This window comes from Cololabis saira, chromosome 18 (assembly GCF_033807715.1).
Source record: "Cololabis saira isolate AMF1-May2022 chromosome 18, fColSai1.1, whole genome shotgun sequence".
In the NCBI taxonomy this organism is placed as follows: Eukaryota; Metazoa; Chordata; class Actinopteri; order Beloniformes; family Belonidae; genus Cololabis; species Cololabis saira.
Window position 1 is genome coordinate 29,469,875 of NC_084604.1, and position 16,809 is coordinate 29,486,683.

At 38.1% G+C, this 16,809-nt stretch overlaps 1 protein-coding gene across 1 annotated transcript; it reads left to right on the top strand.

Moving 5' to 3' along the window:
• The first annotated feature begins 14,659 nt into the window (after positions 1–14,659).
• On the top strand, positions 14,660–15,601 carry ccl38a.4 (chemokine (C-C motif) ligand 38, duplicate 4). Its single transcript, XM_061706963.1, has 3 exons — positions 14,660–14,822; positions 15,095–15,206; positions 15,360–15,601. The coding sequence occupies exons 1-3, from the start codon at positions 14,741–14,743 to the stop codon at positions 15,487–15,489; spliced, it is 324 nt and encodes a 107-aa protein (XP_061562947.1). The 5' UTR covers positions 14,660–14,740; the 3' UTR covers positions 15,490–15,601.
• Positions 15,602–16,809: the final 1,208 nt, after the last annotated feature.

Sequence of the window (16,809 nt, forward strand, 5' to 3'; positions counted from 1 at the left end):
CACCCGTCCCTAAAAATACGGAATTGTTCCGTAATTGGGAATTAAAAGTTGCGTTCCATATTGAACCAATACAGACACACATTATGCTCTTATTTATTTATGTCATACAGGTGGAGGTCGGAAAATTTGAATATATTGTAAAACTTCATTCGTAGTAAATTCGACTGAAGTTGAAACAAATATATTATTTCCCACTACATACAAAGTGAGATATTTCAAGCCTTTATTTGTTATAATTTTGGTGATTATGGCTCACAGTTTATGAAAACCCCAAATGAAAAAATCTCTATATTATGAAATCAATAAACAATTCAATCATCAAAATAATAACAAATAAAGGTTTAACACATCTTGCTTTGCATGTAATGAGATTATGTAATATATTAGTTTCACCTTTTAAGTTGAATTATTGAAATAAATTGACTTTTACACCATATTCTAATGTTCCGACCTTCACCTGTAGGTTATATTCTACATCTGGGCTGATGGACGTACACATCATGGGAGGCTATTTCAGTTGCTAGTATGGTTGGCTGTCTGTACAGTCATGCAAGTTAAATGCTATTAAAGCACTTTAAACTTTAAATCAAAGCATTTTGTTTTTTCATATAAAATAAATACATTTCTATGCAGTTTAGAAGTTTTGGGGATGTCCTTTTCTTTGGCGCCTGCGCTGCTGAAATCGGGGCGTCCCTTATTTCTATTTCTGAAAGGTGGCAACCCTAAGTTAGCATGATAAGTGAACTTCGCAAGAGTTTTAGGGCCAGGAGAAACATCGTCTGCACATACCAAAATGTGTTTACCAGTGTTGTTATTCTGAGGGATTTCTCACTCATTTGGTTTTCCTGCTTCTGCTTTGGCGATGTTTTAAATGGTGAGCGTAGTGAACATGTTCCAGCCAGTTTCCTTCCTCTTCTTTCTGTCTATGTATCCATTTTTAATCAATTGGGGTTGGGGTTAGTTAAGCATCAGTATTCCTGCCAATATGACGTCACTCAGAAAACCAAAAAAGAGTTGACCAATAGGTGGCATGTGACATGTTCCCTTTAATTATCTTTATGTTGATCCAAAATGTCCCATCAATTAATACAATACAATTAAATGAATGACTACGTCAAGGAATGAAAGAGTAAAAATAAGGATGGCTTAGGTTCTTCACAAGCAACCACTGAAAAGAAAAGGTCGATTTAGAATCAAATTTCATTTCAAGGGCTGAAAAGTCTCTTTCAGAGGCCCGAGGAGTCCTGCAGGAAGATGTGTCCCACCTACATGACGCCTACATGACACACGGCGCGTGTTTTCAGCTGCTTCATTTCATGTCAGTGATGAGATTTACAGTCAAGACCTGGAATGGGTGGAAAGTTCACACGTTCCCCTCGCAAGCATCCCTATCTCTTACGCTGAGCACTCTGGATCATCAGGGAGGATCAGTGCTGCTACAGAAAGATAATCCCTTACAGGCAGACAGTGAAGGTCTGTTTGTTAGAACATAGAAGCAGACCCAACCCTGTTTTTCTCCATCCACCATAGTTGCGTGTATTGAAGCAATCCACTTGTGACTCGTTGAGTGCGTGCACGTCTACTTGAGGGCGGAAAGGTCACACGAACAGCTCAGTGGTGACACCTTGATGATAATTGCCTTCTGCTTCCATGGTGACGTAAGGTGTGAAAGAAGAGCCTTTACTACATGATAGGTAAAATTAAAGGACCAGGGTTGGGTATTGTCAGAGTGGGATTTATTTTATTACAATTTTCTTTCAATCGGAGCTGCGGAAGTGTGAAGATGTACTGTTTGCAAGTGCAACATATTTTTTTTTAATGATGAGATGAAGGAAATGTTTTGTTATAGCTGTTGTCATGCCAGCTGTGTCTCTCTTGTTTGTATCCTGTGGCTGATAAAAAAAACTTGGTTTCTACAGACTGTATAAGTGTGTGTGTGTGTGTGTGTCTGTGTTTAAAAATAATCTTAAATCCTTGTGACCATTCCTTGAACCTCTTCCTGGCTTTCACCGAGGCCATGGAAGAGATCAACATCCTGTGAAAAGACACACATGCGCAGATGCATCTATAAGGGATCAATTCAGCGCACTTATCTTATTTTGACACCTAGTTTGCTCATCAAGCCTGAGCTTTGGTCTTTCGTATCGCAGGACGTCTCCAAAATGACACGGATATCATCATAATCTGCTTTAAGATTGGACTTTTTTGGTTCAGTTTTGTCTGGTTTTAATCGCTGTAAACTGTCTTATAAGCATCTTCTCTGCGTCACTCAGTTATCAGTATACTTGAATGGAGAGGTCTCTGGGAAAGCAAACAGGAAAGCTATAGTTCACGTTCTTTTGTACGTTAATGTGACTGGATATTTCCGCATACATTTTGTGATTACCGACAATTAACCTCCGGAAAGTTGCCTAATGAGAATCTCTGATAAGATGTCAAAGTTTACACATTTATTATGATATAAGTTTCTGTTGTTCACTGAAAGCACATTCAAGATTTGAACTTTATTGAGAGTGTCCCCCCATTTCTGTTTTCCTGGGGCTGGATGTGTCACGTGAAAGCTGTCACACAGAAAGGTAATTTGATCTCTTCCCCCATCTGTTCTGTTCATCCTAAGTTTAGGGATCTTCCTGTAGATTTTCCTTGTGTGCATGCATGTTTGTGGCGCACGCACACGGCTTTAATCATAGTTGCATAAGAGATGTCAGGATGAAAAATGATCCTACGTTATCAGGGAACACGATGTTTTCAGCTGCAAAAGGCACCAGCAGCAGTTCGATAATTCAGGGCTGGACAACATTTATTTATCACTGTTATTCTCACGGATGTACAGAAATGTTTTCTATTTCAAGTGCACGGCTACAAAAATACTCACTCGCATACATATTTCAAGGCAGAATGTCACATTGATGTATAGGTAGGAAATACAGATGCTGTTGAACAAGATAAGGAGATTTTATATTTTTAGGTTGTTCTTCTGTTACATTCTTGTGAACACGTCAGAAATGGATTGATGGACTCCTTTTTTTTAAAGCAAAAACTTTTTAGTAATTCCTATTCAGTTTAACATAAGTTGCAATAAAATGTTGAGCTGATGATATTGTATATCTAAATGATACCAAGGTCAGCTCCGTTGTTGCAGCCTTTTTCTGGCAGAGAGGGGGAGATAGTGGTCAGATTTCATGTTTTTGCTGAAATGGTGACAGACAGTACAGTTGGGTGCCACTCTTTCAAAGCAATGTGATTGTGTAGCTCTTCTGGGATGGGATGGAGTTGTTTAAGCCTTAAGGCATCCTTGTTTCTTTACATTTATTGTCTATACTGTAAACCTTCAACTACATGTTTATAAAATTCTGCACACCCAAGGATTTAATGTACAAGTTGACTTTGCTGTGAAACACGGAAGACATTATCATTTTTTAAGCTTTACTTTTTCCAATGTTTAAGTTTTCTGTGCTTTGTTGTTGTTGAGTAATTGTTAAAGTACTCAGCAACTCATACTGCCGGCCACAAAAACTGAATATAAGAATGGTAACCTCAGTCATCTTCAGAGGTGTCAAAAGTATTCACATTCATTACTCAGGTAGAAGTATAGATACTAGAGTTTAAAAATACTCCTGTAGAAGTTGAAGTTTCAACTCAAGTTTTTTACTCAAGTAAAAGTATAAAAGTACTGGTTTCAAAACTACTTAAAGTATAAAAGTAAAAGTAATGTAAGGGGGAAAAAGCCATTAAGGACAAAAGCCATTGAAAATGAATGCATCTTAGTATAATGCAAATATATTAAAGAACCACATATGTGTACTATTGAGCATTAACATGTGTTTCAGAGAGCAGGAGATATGATGACTAGTTGCCTATAAGTATTGTAATGGTGCAAAAAGTCAAACTTCAGAGGCATGTTATCATTTATCCTAACCTTTATTGGAATGTACATCCAAGTTTAGTTGCAGGAATCTGAGGGAACGGATGTAAGAACAAAACTGGACAAGAACATCTGTGCCAAAACCACAACCAAATTCACTCTATCCGGATGGCGCAATTTAACTGGATAGTTTTTTTTAAAGGCCGAAATGAAATAGAGTAACCAGGCTGTTTTTAAAAAGGAAGGAGTAAAAAGTACAGATAATTTCGTGAAAATGTAAGGAGTAAAAGTAAAAAGTCGTCTGAAAAATAATTACTCCAGTGAAGTATAGATCAGGGGTTCTTAACCTTTCTGACCTCGGGGCCCAATTTTTTCAGTACAGAGTGGCCCGGGGCCCGTTAAATATTAACACTGTATAGCAGGGGTATTCAACTTTAAGAGGTCCATTTAGAGAAAATGTACTCAAGCGAAGGTCCAGAACATCATAATAAATATATATAATATATATATATATATATTAAGTTGGACAGCCCTAATATATATATATATATATATATATATTCAAGTAGCCTCATAGTTGTATCAACATCTGCATCTGACTGTTATATTAAAAAAGTACATATTTGCCCATTAACATGTGTAACTTCAATTACACATATTTCTTTCTCTTAAAAATAAAAAAGATTTTATTTTATTTTTCAAATGCTATCTTATTTTATTTCTTTACCAGCAGTTTGAATTTCCCCTTTTCTTTGTTAATTGTCTCAACACATTTGTATAATAAATTAATATAAACACATCTTAACAATTGAACAGTTTTGCAGTTTTTCTTTCTTCCCCTTAATCTTATGCCCCCACTTTCTGTCGTTCAGTGAGAGAACTGAGCTCTAATTTCTTCTGTCAGGACTTTAAATCTGGGCTGGATGGTGTCAGGTTCTCATATGCATGTGGAGGTGCTCATTGATGAACCTGGAACGATATTTAGTTTTAATTATGTTCACTGTGGAGAAAGCTGCCTCACAGCTGTATCTGGACCCAAACATGTTTTAAAATGGTCAGTTTATTTTTCTGTGACTTCAGTTCAGACTTGAGTGGATATGTTTGATGAAAAACTTTGTGTTTTGTTTCAGTGGCGTTTCACATTCGCACTTTGAACGCCACGGTCTCTGAATGTATGAGACACTGGTTTTGTCCCAGTGTGAAGACTGAACCAGGATGAATTTGTCCATTCCGGGTTAAACTTTCCTTTCCACCTGTTACGTTTCTCATCTCTGTAAGAGTCAAGCTAATTACTTACTAAATAACTTACTAAGTTTTATTTACATTAATAAGTTGTCAGGACTGCGCGTGTCGGGTTTCATCCGAGCCTGAGCGGGCAGAGCCAGCACCGCAGCTCTGGCCGCTGCAGCCGAGTCAATTTCCGATGCTTTTGCGAGCCCGAACAACAGTCCAGTCCAGCAGACACGTCAGCCCACGCATCTACCATCCTTCAGCAGTAACGACGGAGCCCACCGCCCGAGCGGCACCGACCTCCCCGGCCGCGGGGACGCGTCAGGATAAATTATCACGCCGCGCTCGCTCGCTCTGGGCGCAGACCCAAGTAATCGATCCCTAATCCTGGCGGATCTAAACCTACTCTGTGCAAAATGAAGGATTTTCTCTATAAATACACACCATTTCTCTTACTATTACACGTACAGCTAGCTGAGTGTCTTCTTCTCCTCATTTGGTTGGGAGTTGCTATGCAGTCCCGCGGCCCTCGCGGCCCACAAGTACAAAACTGAATTTTTTTTGGCGGCCCACTAGATGGCGCTCGCGGCCCAAGTGTGGGCCGCGGCCCTATGGTTAAGAATCACTGGTATAGATAACCAAAATTTCTACTTAAGTAAGGTAACGAAGTATTTGTACTTTGTTACTTGACACCTCTGGTCATCTTTGACTTCTACAAACTCAGTATCACTCTGAAGACTTCTGAGCACAAATGATACAATAATACACTCCCATCTACTGGCAACAGCAAATGAAAGACTCAATGTCCGCAGCAGTTTATAACAAAACATTTCCAAATAAAATGTGTCTATTTTGGTTTGATTAGTGATACAAAAAGTAAATGCCATAAACCTGAAAATAAAAGCAATCTGAACCTTTGTTGTTGTTTATTCCAAGTACATCACTTTGCTTTCTAAAACCCATTTAAATGTCTTTTTCCACTGGAGGAGCATGATTCAGTGCTGGCTCGCTTGCCTTTGTTGACATGCTAAAACTTTTATTTAAAGGTGTTCAGACCCTTAAATGTCTTATTTTCTTTTATAGACTGTGAGGAAGTGTGCTGCATTTTTCCTGCGAGGTGAGTTGTTGTCTCGGAGAGCGATTGCAGTGGAAACCGAGGGAAAGCAGTGTCACTTGATGAATAAACATCGGTTATACAACAGGTCAAAGGTCACCAGGAGGAGAAGATGCTTAGAAAGCAGAAGGTGGACGTTGTTTGTGTAGGGAAGATTGAAGTCACTTAAAGTCTATGGTAGCAATATCGCTTGTGACCACAAGGGGGCAGAATATAACTAGAAAGTTCACGTGTCCGACCCACAACGTGCAACTGGTGAAAGGTGCAGCATCTTGACCACTGTGGTTAATGATAGTTACCCCTAGAGACCATAATATAATTCATAATAATATGTGGAGAGTTAACAGTGGAAGAAAAAGCATGTATACAGTCTGGTAAAAACAGCAATTTTGGTCATAGGTAGATTTCACATCTGATACAAATCCATAGGGATTGAATATTCATGTCCTTCATCACAAAGATTTATATGAACCACATATTTATGCTTAATGTGTGGCTTTTTTTCACACTTCTTTATTTCAAATTGTCAACAGAACAATATAAAACAGACAAAACATACATAGAAACAGTTGATGCCAGGGGATTAGTCACATACAGACATTATAGATCAGTTCAAAAAAATGCTATACCTAGTACATAACTCAGTGGTTTGGATGGCTTTTCTCTTTTTAGTATTGGATTGTTGCAATGTATTGTTTGAATTCATTTTTAAAGGCCGGGAAAGATGGTATGTAATTAGAGAATTTCGATTTGTGAATATGAAATTTTGCAAGTAACAAAATTAAATTGATGATGTAAAATTGATTTGCTTTGCTAGATGTGTAAGAAAAGAATCCAAACAATACATTTTCATATGAGAGGGAGAAATCAGAGTCAATATGATGAATGAATGAATGAATGAATGAATGAATGAATGAATGAATGAATGAATGAATGAATGAATGAATGAATGAATGAATGAATGAATGAATGAATGAATGAATGAATGAAAGCGGTCTGTGGTGTTAACGGTTAGCTGTTATTACAATTTCAGTGAATTTGACAACTGAGCTGTGAATTAAAACCCAAGAGAACGTGTTGACCATCACTCTAAATATATGGGTTGACCAAATCAAATGAAATCAAGCTTTATTTATACAGCAACTTTTCCATACAATAAAATGCAACACAAAGTGCTTAATGATAAAAATGCATGTGGTGTAGTGTGCCGAACATCACCTCTGTGGGATCGATGTGTGCACCCCACCAAAACCCAGGGAAGAGCTGACCTCAGGCCATCGTTACAGCAACTGGAGCCAACAGCTGTCCTTATGCAGGGGACTCCCACTGAGGACACACTGGAGGTAAAAACTCAAATCTAGCAGAGAAAACAATGCTTTGCTGTTTCTACAGGTAAACCCATGGCCTCGGCACATAGGTGCTAACTGAGAATCACTTATCCTTGTTTGAGCTCTGGCAGTACTTATTTTGCATGTTGTTTTTGTCGTGACATCTGACATGAAGACGGATCCACCAGAAAACCTATGTGACGTCACAGAGGGTTTTTCAAGTTCTTTTTTTTTTTTTTGACAGTCTATGGTCAGCCCTCAGCGTAAGAGACAGGAAAGTGTCACACAACACCTCTGGTGTGACTACAAAAAGTGTCAGACCATCCTCACTCATTAACACAATGTTATCTGTGGTTGTTTTTCTGGTAAAAAGCACCAGATCTTTATGCCGATATTTGATCAGAAATTGTATTGATTCAAGATTCTTTATACAAGATTCTTTATTTGTCGTTGAGCCAGTTTACTTACACAACGGAATTCATTCCAGTACAGCCGTCTAAAGAGAACAATGAAAAAAGACGTGAGTAGACAGGTGCCTGAGGCTGCAGCCAAGGGAAGGGGCCGCACTTTCATTAGGTGAGAAGAAGGATCAAAGGATGACACTAGGAAAGAGGAGGAAAAAAGAAACATCTTCACACTGTGTGAAAACACAATATGAAGGTACAAAAAAGATCTCAGCACAATTAAAAAGAACAACTTACTATCTTCACGCTTCTCTGCATGTCTCTTTGCTGCCACTTAGTGGTTCCTTTTGATATTTTGATATTAGTTTAAAGCCTAAAAAAAAGCAGTTTTTTGGGATAGTTAAAATATAAATAAACAACAAAATTAAGTTATATGTATAACTTAAAACCCAATATTTAGACTTCTGTGTGCATTCCCCTCAAATGAACAGTAAGCTGCCAGATTGCACAAATACATGTGCACTTTAAATCATTCTGTTTACATCCTTATCTCTATGTATATGTATGTTTGCACCTATGGTTTTACCGTCTACACCTGTAGCTTATATTTTCTGTTTACGTCCACAGTTCTGCACATATCCTGTTCACATCCTAGTATTTTACTTTACAGTACTTACTTTTTACTGTTGGTTCTCTTTTTTCATCCTGTTTATCTGGTTATCTTTTGCACACTATATTGTGTTTGATGCTATTTATCCTGTTTATCTTGGTTATCTGTTTTATCCTTTGCACACTGTTATATTTACTGTGGTTTATTTTTCTAATGTTCTAATTTTCTAATCCTGTTATCTTGTTAATAGTATATTTTTATAGTTTCTTACTTTTGCAAATATCTATGTGAGCCTCGCAAGAGAAACTTCCCTCAGATACACCGGCTGTATGTGACTGACAATAAAGAAGTCTAAGTCTAAATAATATCATCTTCTGTGCATCTTTTTCTCAGCTGTGGCTAAACCTGAAATGTAAAAGCAGTCAGGAGAGTCTGTGTCTTGTTTTGCAGCTGAATATTTGTTGGTATGTTGTGGTTAGATTGTTTCTTCTGTGTGTTTCAGCGTGCTATGTTGCTGTAAATCCCTTGTCGTCTGTCTCTTGAAACCAGCTGCATGTCGCTGAGGTTTTTAGCAGACGGGGGATTCTATACACCGCAGTAAACTTTACAACTGAAAAAATACGTAAAGCAATTCATCTGTTCCTCACTTTATCAAATTTTGTCTTGTTTTTGTGTTACAGTAAAGTTGTTTTTTTTTCACAGTTCATTGTTGTACGTACACTCAGATCCACAAGTACATTTTCATCTTTGTACACCATGCCAGTGATTTTTGAAATCCATTTTCTGCTTTAAACAAAGGAAAACTTCCAAAAAAGAAAAAAATTTTTTTTTTTTGCATACTGATAGTTTATCAGTTTTCTATCATTGAACAAACACAAAACAAAATTATTATAGATAATTACATACATTAAATGGTAGGAGGCTGTAAAAATGTCTTCTTGTTGCCTGGTGAGATAAAATAGGAATGTAAAAATCACATTATCCTTTATTTACATATTACCTCTGGTTGAAACTGATCATGTTTGGGATATTAATTGATTTCATCATAACTTCCACAGATATAGTGTGTATAATAATTTGAATGATCAACAATTAACACAATTTCAAAATCCAGCTTGGTCTGTTGACAACTATCCAACCAAACAAAAGAAAAATAAAATACATGTGTTTTTAATTAGCTCAATATTTTGATGAGATTACATCATTACAATCAGATTTTCTGCCAGTGGTCTTCTAGGGTTAGCAGTGTCTGTAAGAGTAAAGGGAATGGTTTGGTCTGCGGTTTTGATTTACAGGCCGGTGATGCTGGTAAATATATCACTCTCCATTCCCCACAAACCTTCAAGCAAAGTTTCCATTTCACACTTTCCATTAAACCTCAGTTCAGTCAAGTGACGACATCCGAGTTTATTTCAGACGATTCCGCTCAGGGTTTTCATATTTCATCCGTTCATATAAAGCATTTTCAAACTTCTTCAATCTTTTAAGATTATATGTTGTGATTCTTTTAAGGGTAAAATAATAATTAAAAAAAATTCTTAGTTGATTATTCTTTTGTTTTTTATTCATCTTTTTTTTTTACATCTTTACATTTTCATACATCCACTCCTTTTTACAGCAAAGCAGTTCAAGAACTTATATGACATTGATTAACATCAAGTCAATTATTTCTGTATTTGGACACAAAATTTAAATGCACGTTGAAGAAGGGTTTTTTTTTTTTTACTCTGCTGGTTTCCACACCTCCACACTTGTGCATTCATATTGCATTGTACCCCTGCCTCAGATACAAACCACAGGTTTCGGTCTGAGCTGGTAGGTGGTGGATTTATGCTGAAGTCAGCCTCTCGGTTTTTTTTCTTTTCTTTTTTTTCTGTCCGTCTAAGTTCAGCTAATTCACCATTTCCGTACCCGTAAAACAAACTACCATGGCAATGCACATAATTAGCATGTTATTTATATTTACAACAGTTATCTATTACAGTAAACTTGACATGACATAAGCATAGACTTAGAATTGTACTTTACAAACATTGACATCATTGCGAGTACATGAGGAGGTTGCTGTAGATCAATAGTGAAATTGATGGGTGTCTAAGGTTATCACCCCTCAATAATAAATATGCACGAAAAAACAAACGTGGTAAAGTGTGTTAAAATTCAAATATCTCCAAAAGAGTCATTTAAGACGTCCAACTCTCTAAACTGAGGATGTGCTCATTGTTACACACAACTGATCTTCACTTTAAAGAGAAACTTAAAATTGATCTAAAGAAAAAATACATCAATAAACAATGGATAAAGGTGGCTGAAGTGGTCTGTCAACAGCATCAACAACCACAAAAGTATGTATGTGGACCATTTACTAAGTCTTTAAGGAGAATAAGTACAGTATTCCTGTGGTACTGGGACTGCATGCGGTCCATTAGCCTGCTTTTGTTAAGTAACAGTTGCCTGTCATAGTTTACTTTTGGTCAACAACCTAAACGTGATCTGATTCTGTTTCAGCAACTGAACTTTACAAGCCTGCTTTTACAGAGTTACTTCCTCTGGCTGCCTGAGTATGAGTAGCCCTACTCAAGCCCTACACAACATCCCTCTCGTGACGGATAACTGTGTCCCTTTTCTGTCAGGAATGATACTGGTACAGGTGGAACGTTGGGAACCTGAGCAGAATCATGCTTTCTTTCTTGTTTTTTCTTTTGAGATATGTGATATATTGCTATGGGAATGTTTGTCATTAATGAAGTAGTTGTGCAACTTTCCTTCTGGTGTTTCTTCAAGCATAATCTGCCTTTGTGTGTATTCAAAAATGTCAACCCGTGTAGTGGATTTCAGAAGTGGGAGTTTGAAAAACGAACTCCTTTCAGTTCTTCGGCTGCGTTGTATCATTGTTACAGGCTACAAGTGGCTGTTATAAACATATTTTTATCTCACGTTGCTGCAAGAAGTTGGTGCTAGAGACAAAAGCATCATTAGCATTAGCAACAGAGAAGTGGAAAAAAGTGGTGTAAAAGCTGATGACTTGCGTTTCCCTCATCAAATAATAACAAGGTTGTGTTTTTGTTGACTTCCTCAAAGAGAGAGTGACGGTACAAGAAGAGATGTGTGTCTTCAAGCAATCTGTAGAAAGTGTCAAATAAAAAAATTAAAAAAATTAAAAACCGTCAGATCTGGCTAGCTGTTATGTGTGTGGTTGTCCTAAATGAGTCAAAGAGTAAACATGATGTTATAGTAAGTTATAGTAGCCGATAAAGTAAAGTGTCTGAACTGGAAATTTAAGAAGCTAATTATATTTCACACCTTTTCACACATTTCACACCTCTGATACTTGGTAGGCTGAATGGATCGTCTCAATAAATGAAAGCAATGTCGTACATTTGTTTACATCACCTGCTTTATCATCTGGGCACCACAAAGTAACACTTTACCCAGATACCAAAGAATATCTGTTACTTTCTTTGGCCCACATTTGGCTCAAGGCAACCGGTTACCTTTTTATCTGGTCACATATCCACCAGCCAATTCTTTTATTGTTTTTGTCCCTTCGGATCAGACCGGGTCCTTCCAACATTTATCCCATTTGAAGCCCAGTTTATTAAATATGGGCACCATCTGACTCATGCAATGCATACCAAAACCCAAGTTTTGCATGATGTACATAGTACGTGCCAGCAGCTCAGCCACAAGCCAAAAAAACCCAGATTAGGCCCAAAGTGTCCTAAATAAGGGGTGGTGGCTCAGCTCCGCCGACAACTGCTGTGTGAATGTGTGTGGGTGAACGTCTACAGTGTAAAGCGCTTTGGGCGCTATATACCGTATTTTCTGGACTATAAGCCGCACCTCCATATAAGCCGCATCCGCTCTATTTAAAAAAAAAAAAAAAGATATGCAAGTCGCAGATATTTATGTTGTTAGATTAGATATTTACTACATGTACAGAACGATTTTGAACTGTAAATGATGTACATGTTTGTACCTAAATAGATCCTTTCCTAACAGTGTCTTTTAACACGGCAGCAACTTTGCTGATTAAAACGGGACAGAACCAAGAGAAAATAACCGGTATTTATTTATCTATTTATCTGTTTCCTATCTGCTTCTACCTACTTCTATCTGCTAAACAAGAAGTAGCGTATTCTTCTTTGCATTTATTTTTTGATTCTACCGTAATTCCGGTTAGAGCGCCCCGAGCGGTGGAAGAAAAATCCACAGAATAGCCGCACCTTTGTATAAGCCGCATGGTTCAAAACCTATGAAAAAAGTAGCGGCTTATAGTCCAGAAAATACGGTAAGTGTAAGCCATTTACCATTTTACCATCTATAAGGTCAGTCTTTTTAGTAGTTAGTACTCATCTTCAGTGGGTTTACATCCTAAAAAGGGTGGGAGAAAATATGAACTGGTAGGCATATAAGGATTGATGTAACTTTCTTACTTACAGTAAATAAGTTGTATTTAGGAGCTTTACAAATGAGTGCTTAGGAATGGCTCTATAGCTTTGTTTATTTGTGTACAGACAACAATGAGGCTTAATGATACCTAATAAAAAGAAAATATGTCATGTTAGTACACAATTAAAATATGATTGGTTCACGTTGATTGTCATGAAAGTTTTGAGTGCAGCTTTAATACCGACGTGCTTTTAGGTCAAGCCAGTGTTCAACTATCCTGTCAAGGTCAAAAGGTCAAGGGGGAAATTTAGTTATAGAGCAGGTTGGAAAATAATGACGGCCGAAATCCTTAACAAAAACAATTTAAATAAAAGGGCAATAGATGATAATACAATACAAAAACATAAGAAATAACTGAAAGATTTGACAGGAAAAAGTGAAGTCCAGTCGATGCAAATGGCCTATCTGGAGGTAAGATACTGGAGTCAATAGATCAAAGTGAAATGATGACTTTAAAGCAACAATTTTGATATATATTTATTGTCTCATCAGTGTAAATAAGGCAAAGTCAATGCGTAATCTCGATTACCTTTATGAATTATTATGGATGTGAGAAGAGGAAGGAGCAGTTGACTTATTGACTACAGTCCTCCTAGAAGGGTCCAATAAAAAAATTTAAAGTAAGCAATAAATTCTTAAAACCAGTCTAGAATCAGACAGGAAGGCAGCCGAAGGATGCCAAGACTGGGATTATGTGATCACAACTTCTCGTGCTCAAAATCCGAACCACTGACTTCAGTATTATTTGCCGACGCTGCAGACAAGACTGACGTAAAACCACACACAGCGGATATCGGCAGTCGAGTCAATGGCACGGCTAGTTTTTTTTCTTATTTCTCTTGCTGGAAAAAGTTATTCACGCTCTTTCCTGGTGTTTTCCAGCCAGAGGGAGATGCATCTGTGCCACAGGGACGCCTCTCTCCACCTCTTCAAAGTTCTGACCACAACATTTCTCTTTGTCCCATCGCTTCCTGTAATCTCTCTCTTGTCAAAGCTCTTTATTGGTTGTTCTTTTTCTTAGTACTAATAATAAAAGCAAAAAAAATAGTTTTATTCACCTGCACTCACTGAAGCCCTTATTATTTATTCATACTTCTCAATGCTAGCACCTTGAAATCTAAATCCTGAGATGGCATCACGCATAAAAACGCTCTATACATCAGTATTTGTTAAATTAGTTTAGTTTATGTACTTCGTTTTGTTCTTAAACGTCTTTTGAGGGCTATAAATAAATCAGGCAGTGTACAGTAGCAGCTTTTTCAATCTTCTTCTGTCATATTTACGCTAATAGGCTTATAGGGTTTATCACAGTTCACAGTTTGAAACTTCTTTTAAATTTACTCATTTAAGTAGTAGCAGGGATGTGAACTTTGAGCCACAACCAGCACTGCATCTGCACATTGCACAAACATTGCAGATGCTCAGGCACAGATGCTCGCATACACACACACACACACACACCTTGCACATTGTGACAGGACCGGGGATCGCTTCGCCCTCCTCCCCACACTCTTGTTTCCCTTTTTGAGAAACGCTGACCACATGACCGCAAAAAGTTTGCAGCCTAGGTACTTTCAGGTTACAGTCTATACGTTGTCATGGAACATGCACACATACACGCACATTGGGGTGGCAGTATAATAAAAGTCGGGGGCTGCGAGAGAAGCAGACAGAGAGATCGCAGACACCCAGTTGGACCAACAAGCGCAGCACAGAAACAATCAGGAGCAAACAAAGATGATGATGATGATGAAGAACCCTGTCATTCTGGTGACCTGCCTCATGTCTCTCTCGTTTCTTGCTGTGCTGGCTTCAGAGAGTAAGTTTGTCACCTTTTTTATGGAGAAAATGCATAAGATTCTGTGTTGAAATCAATCATGACCGTTAAACAATCAAAAATAGCATCACAATTTAGAGAATTATGCTTAAAAGAGAAAAGATGTTCAATAATGGCAGATCATTTATTTTTGTTGTTGTAATTGTACAAAATAATTACAAACTACACCAGCGTTCCAAAATGTACAGAGCCGTCTTATATATGAGATGGGTTTGTGTTGAACTTTTGAACTTTTGTCTCTGTCCTGGTTTTAGACAGCTTTGGTCCAGACAAGTGCTGCTTCAGGTACATCTCCTACCGCCTGCCCCTGAAAAAGGTGCAGAGCTTCAAATACACCGACACGCTGTGTTCGATGGAAGGTGTGCTGTAAGTGTCACGTCTCTTCTCAGAGTTCAGCCCCGCGGGTCCAGAATGAATTCAGTCTTAGTCACTGGGCTGTTATGTTTAGTTTGTTTCAGTTCTGTTATGTTTCAGTTGCAGCTTTTCGCACAAACTCAAACTCATCAATATTCATTTCAGCTTCACGATGAGGAAAGGTGCTGAAATCTGTGCTGACCCAACCATGCCATGGGTGAAGAGAATCATCGAGGCCAAATTGACGGGCCAGAAGGACAAAGTGAACAACTCCACCACACCAACACCCCAGTGAGCAGCTGCGTGCTCATCACTGCACTGACAAGATCAATGAGCCAAGAGGATATGATTGTGTACAAGTATGAAATATTTAACAGAGTATTTTCCTGTATGGGTCATCAATAAATGGAAAATAACGTTTCAGATATCTTGTTCTTTGTCTTGGTATGAGGTGCGTTGGGGTGTGTGCTGAAACTGATTTCTGATACATGTAGTCAAAAAGAAAAACAAAAAAAGGGGAAGTGTGCTGTGTCTACTTACCAGCCGGATCATTAAAGGAGCATGAGGCAAGAATAAGAAATGAGACTCATTAGCGCCACGACGACCGTCGGGGTTCCTGCAGCCAACAGCAAAGCCGGCACGGGAGCGCCGTTCAAATCAAGCTCTAAATATGACTTACTTATGACTTAATGTTATCTTACCTGGTCAGTAAGAAATGAGCCATGTCAGCATCTGTTTTCAGTTCCAATTCAAGTTGAAGCTGCCTCCATGACTCAAACGCATATCCAATGTTTACTCGTGCGCCGCCGAGAACGCGCATGCAGCGTCATGTGACGTCACATCCGCAGGACAGCGCGGGAAATTCCGGTCCGGAATTGCAGCACATTTTGCAGCACACAGCCTGTTCAAGGCAACGGAGAGATACGCTAGAGGGCTCATTCTTTTGGGTTTGGAACGCTTCATCTGACATTATTACTAGAAAACTTAAAACGTATATTAATTTTTTTCATAAATCCTGCCTCAATCCTGCCTCATGCTCCTTTAAGTTCCACATTGCTGTCCTTATTCACTTCAAACAGGAAAACATCAAAGTTCTGTGGTTTCTGGTTGATAAAACCAAAGGAAATCTGCACCACAATCTCTAGGCTGTTGAATACACAAAAAAAAAATGTGTATCCAAACAAAATGTATTTAAATCTTTAGACCAAAAATACAAAAAGTCACAATGCTCCTTCTTGCGGATTATTAAAATAAAACAAGTGATCGTAACAGCTTGCCTGCAGTATTTACAGGTTTGCATCTGATGGCCTCGTGTGACCAGCAGGCGTCGCTGTTTTCTTTCTGATCCATTTTCCAGACACAGTATGTTTCACGTCTGTCTCAGAAACCAGTTTTACAGTTCTCTGTGTGAACTGCAGCAGAAAGACTTTATTTTAATCTTGTTTACAAGCACATCGCATATTATGAGGCTGTCTACGTCAGGGAGATGTAGTTACTGAGTCAAATCTTAACTTAAACCCTCTCTGCTCTGAAAACACACTATAGGGGACTATAGTTAACCACAGTCAACAACAGGATGTGAAGGTTAAGTTCAACCACCAGCATTCATCAGTAA

Bases quoted from the DNA above. Each gene is read 5' to 3' on its own strand.
- ccl38a.4 (XM_061706963.1), top strand. From the start codon at position 14,741: ATGATGATGATGATGAAGAACCCTGTCATTCTGGTGACCTGCCTCATG. The intron at 14,823-15,094 runs GTAAGTTTGTCA...TCCTGGTTTTAG, and splicing joins TGCTGTGCTGGCTTCAGAGA to ACAGCTTTGGTCCAGACAAG. The intron at 15,207-15,359 runs GTAAGTGTCACG...TATTCATTTCAG, and splicing joins TGTTCGATGGAAGGTGTGCT to CTTCACGATGAGGAAAGGTG.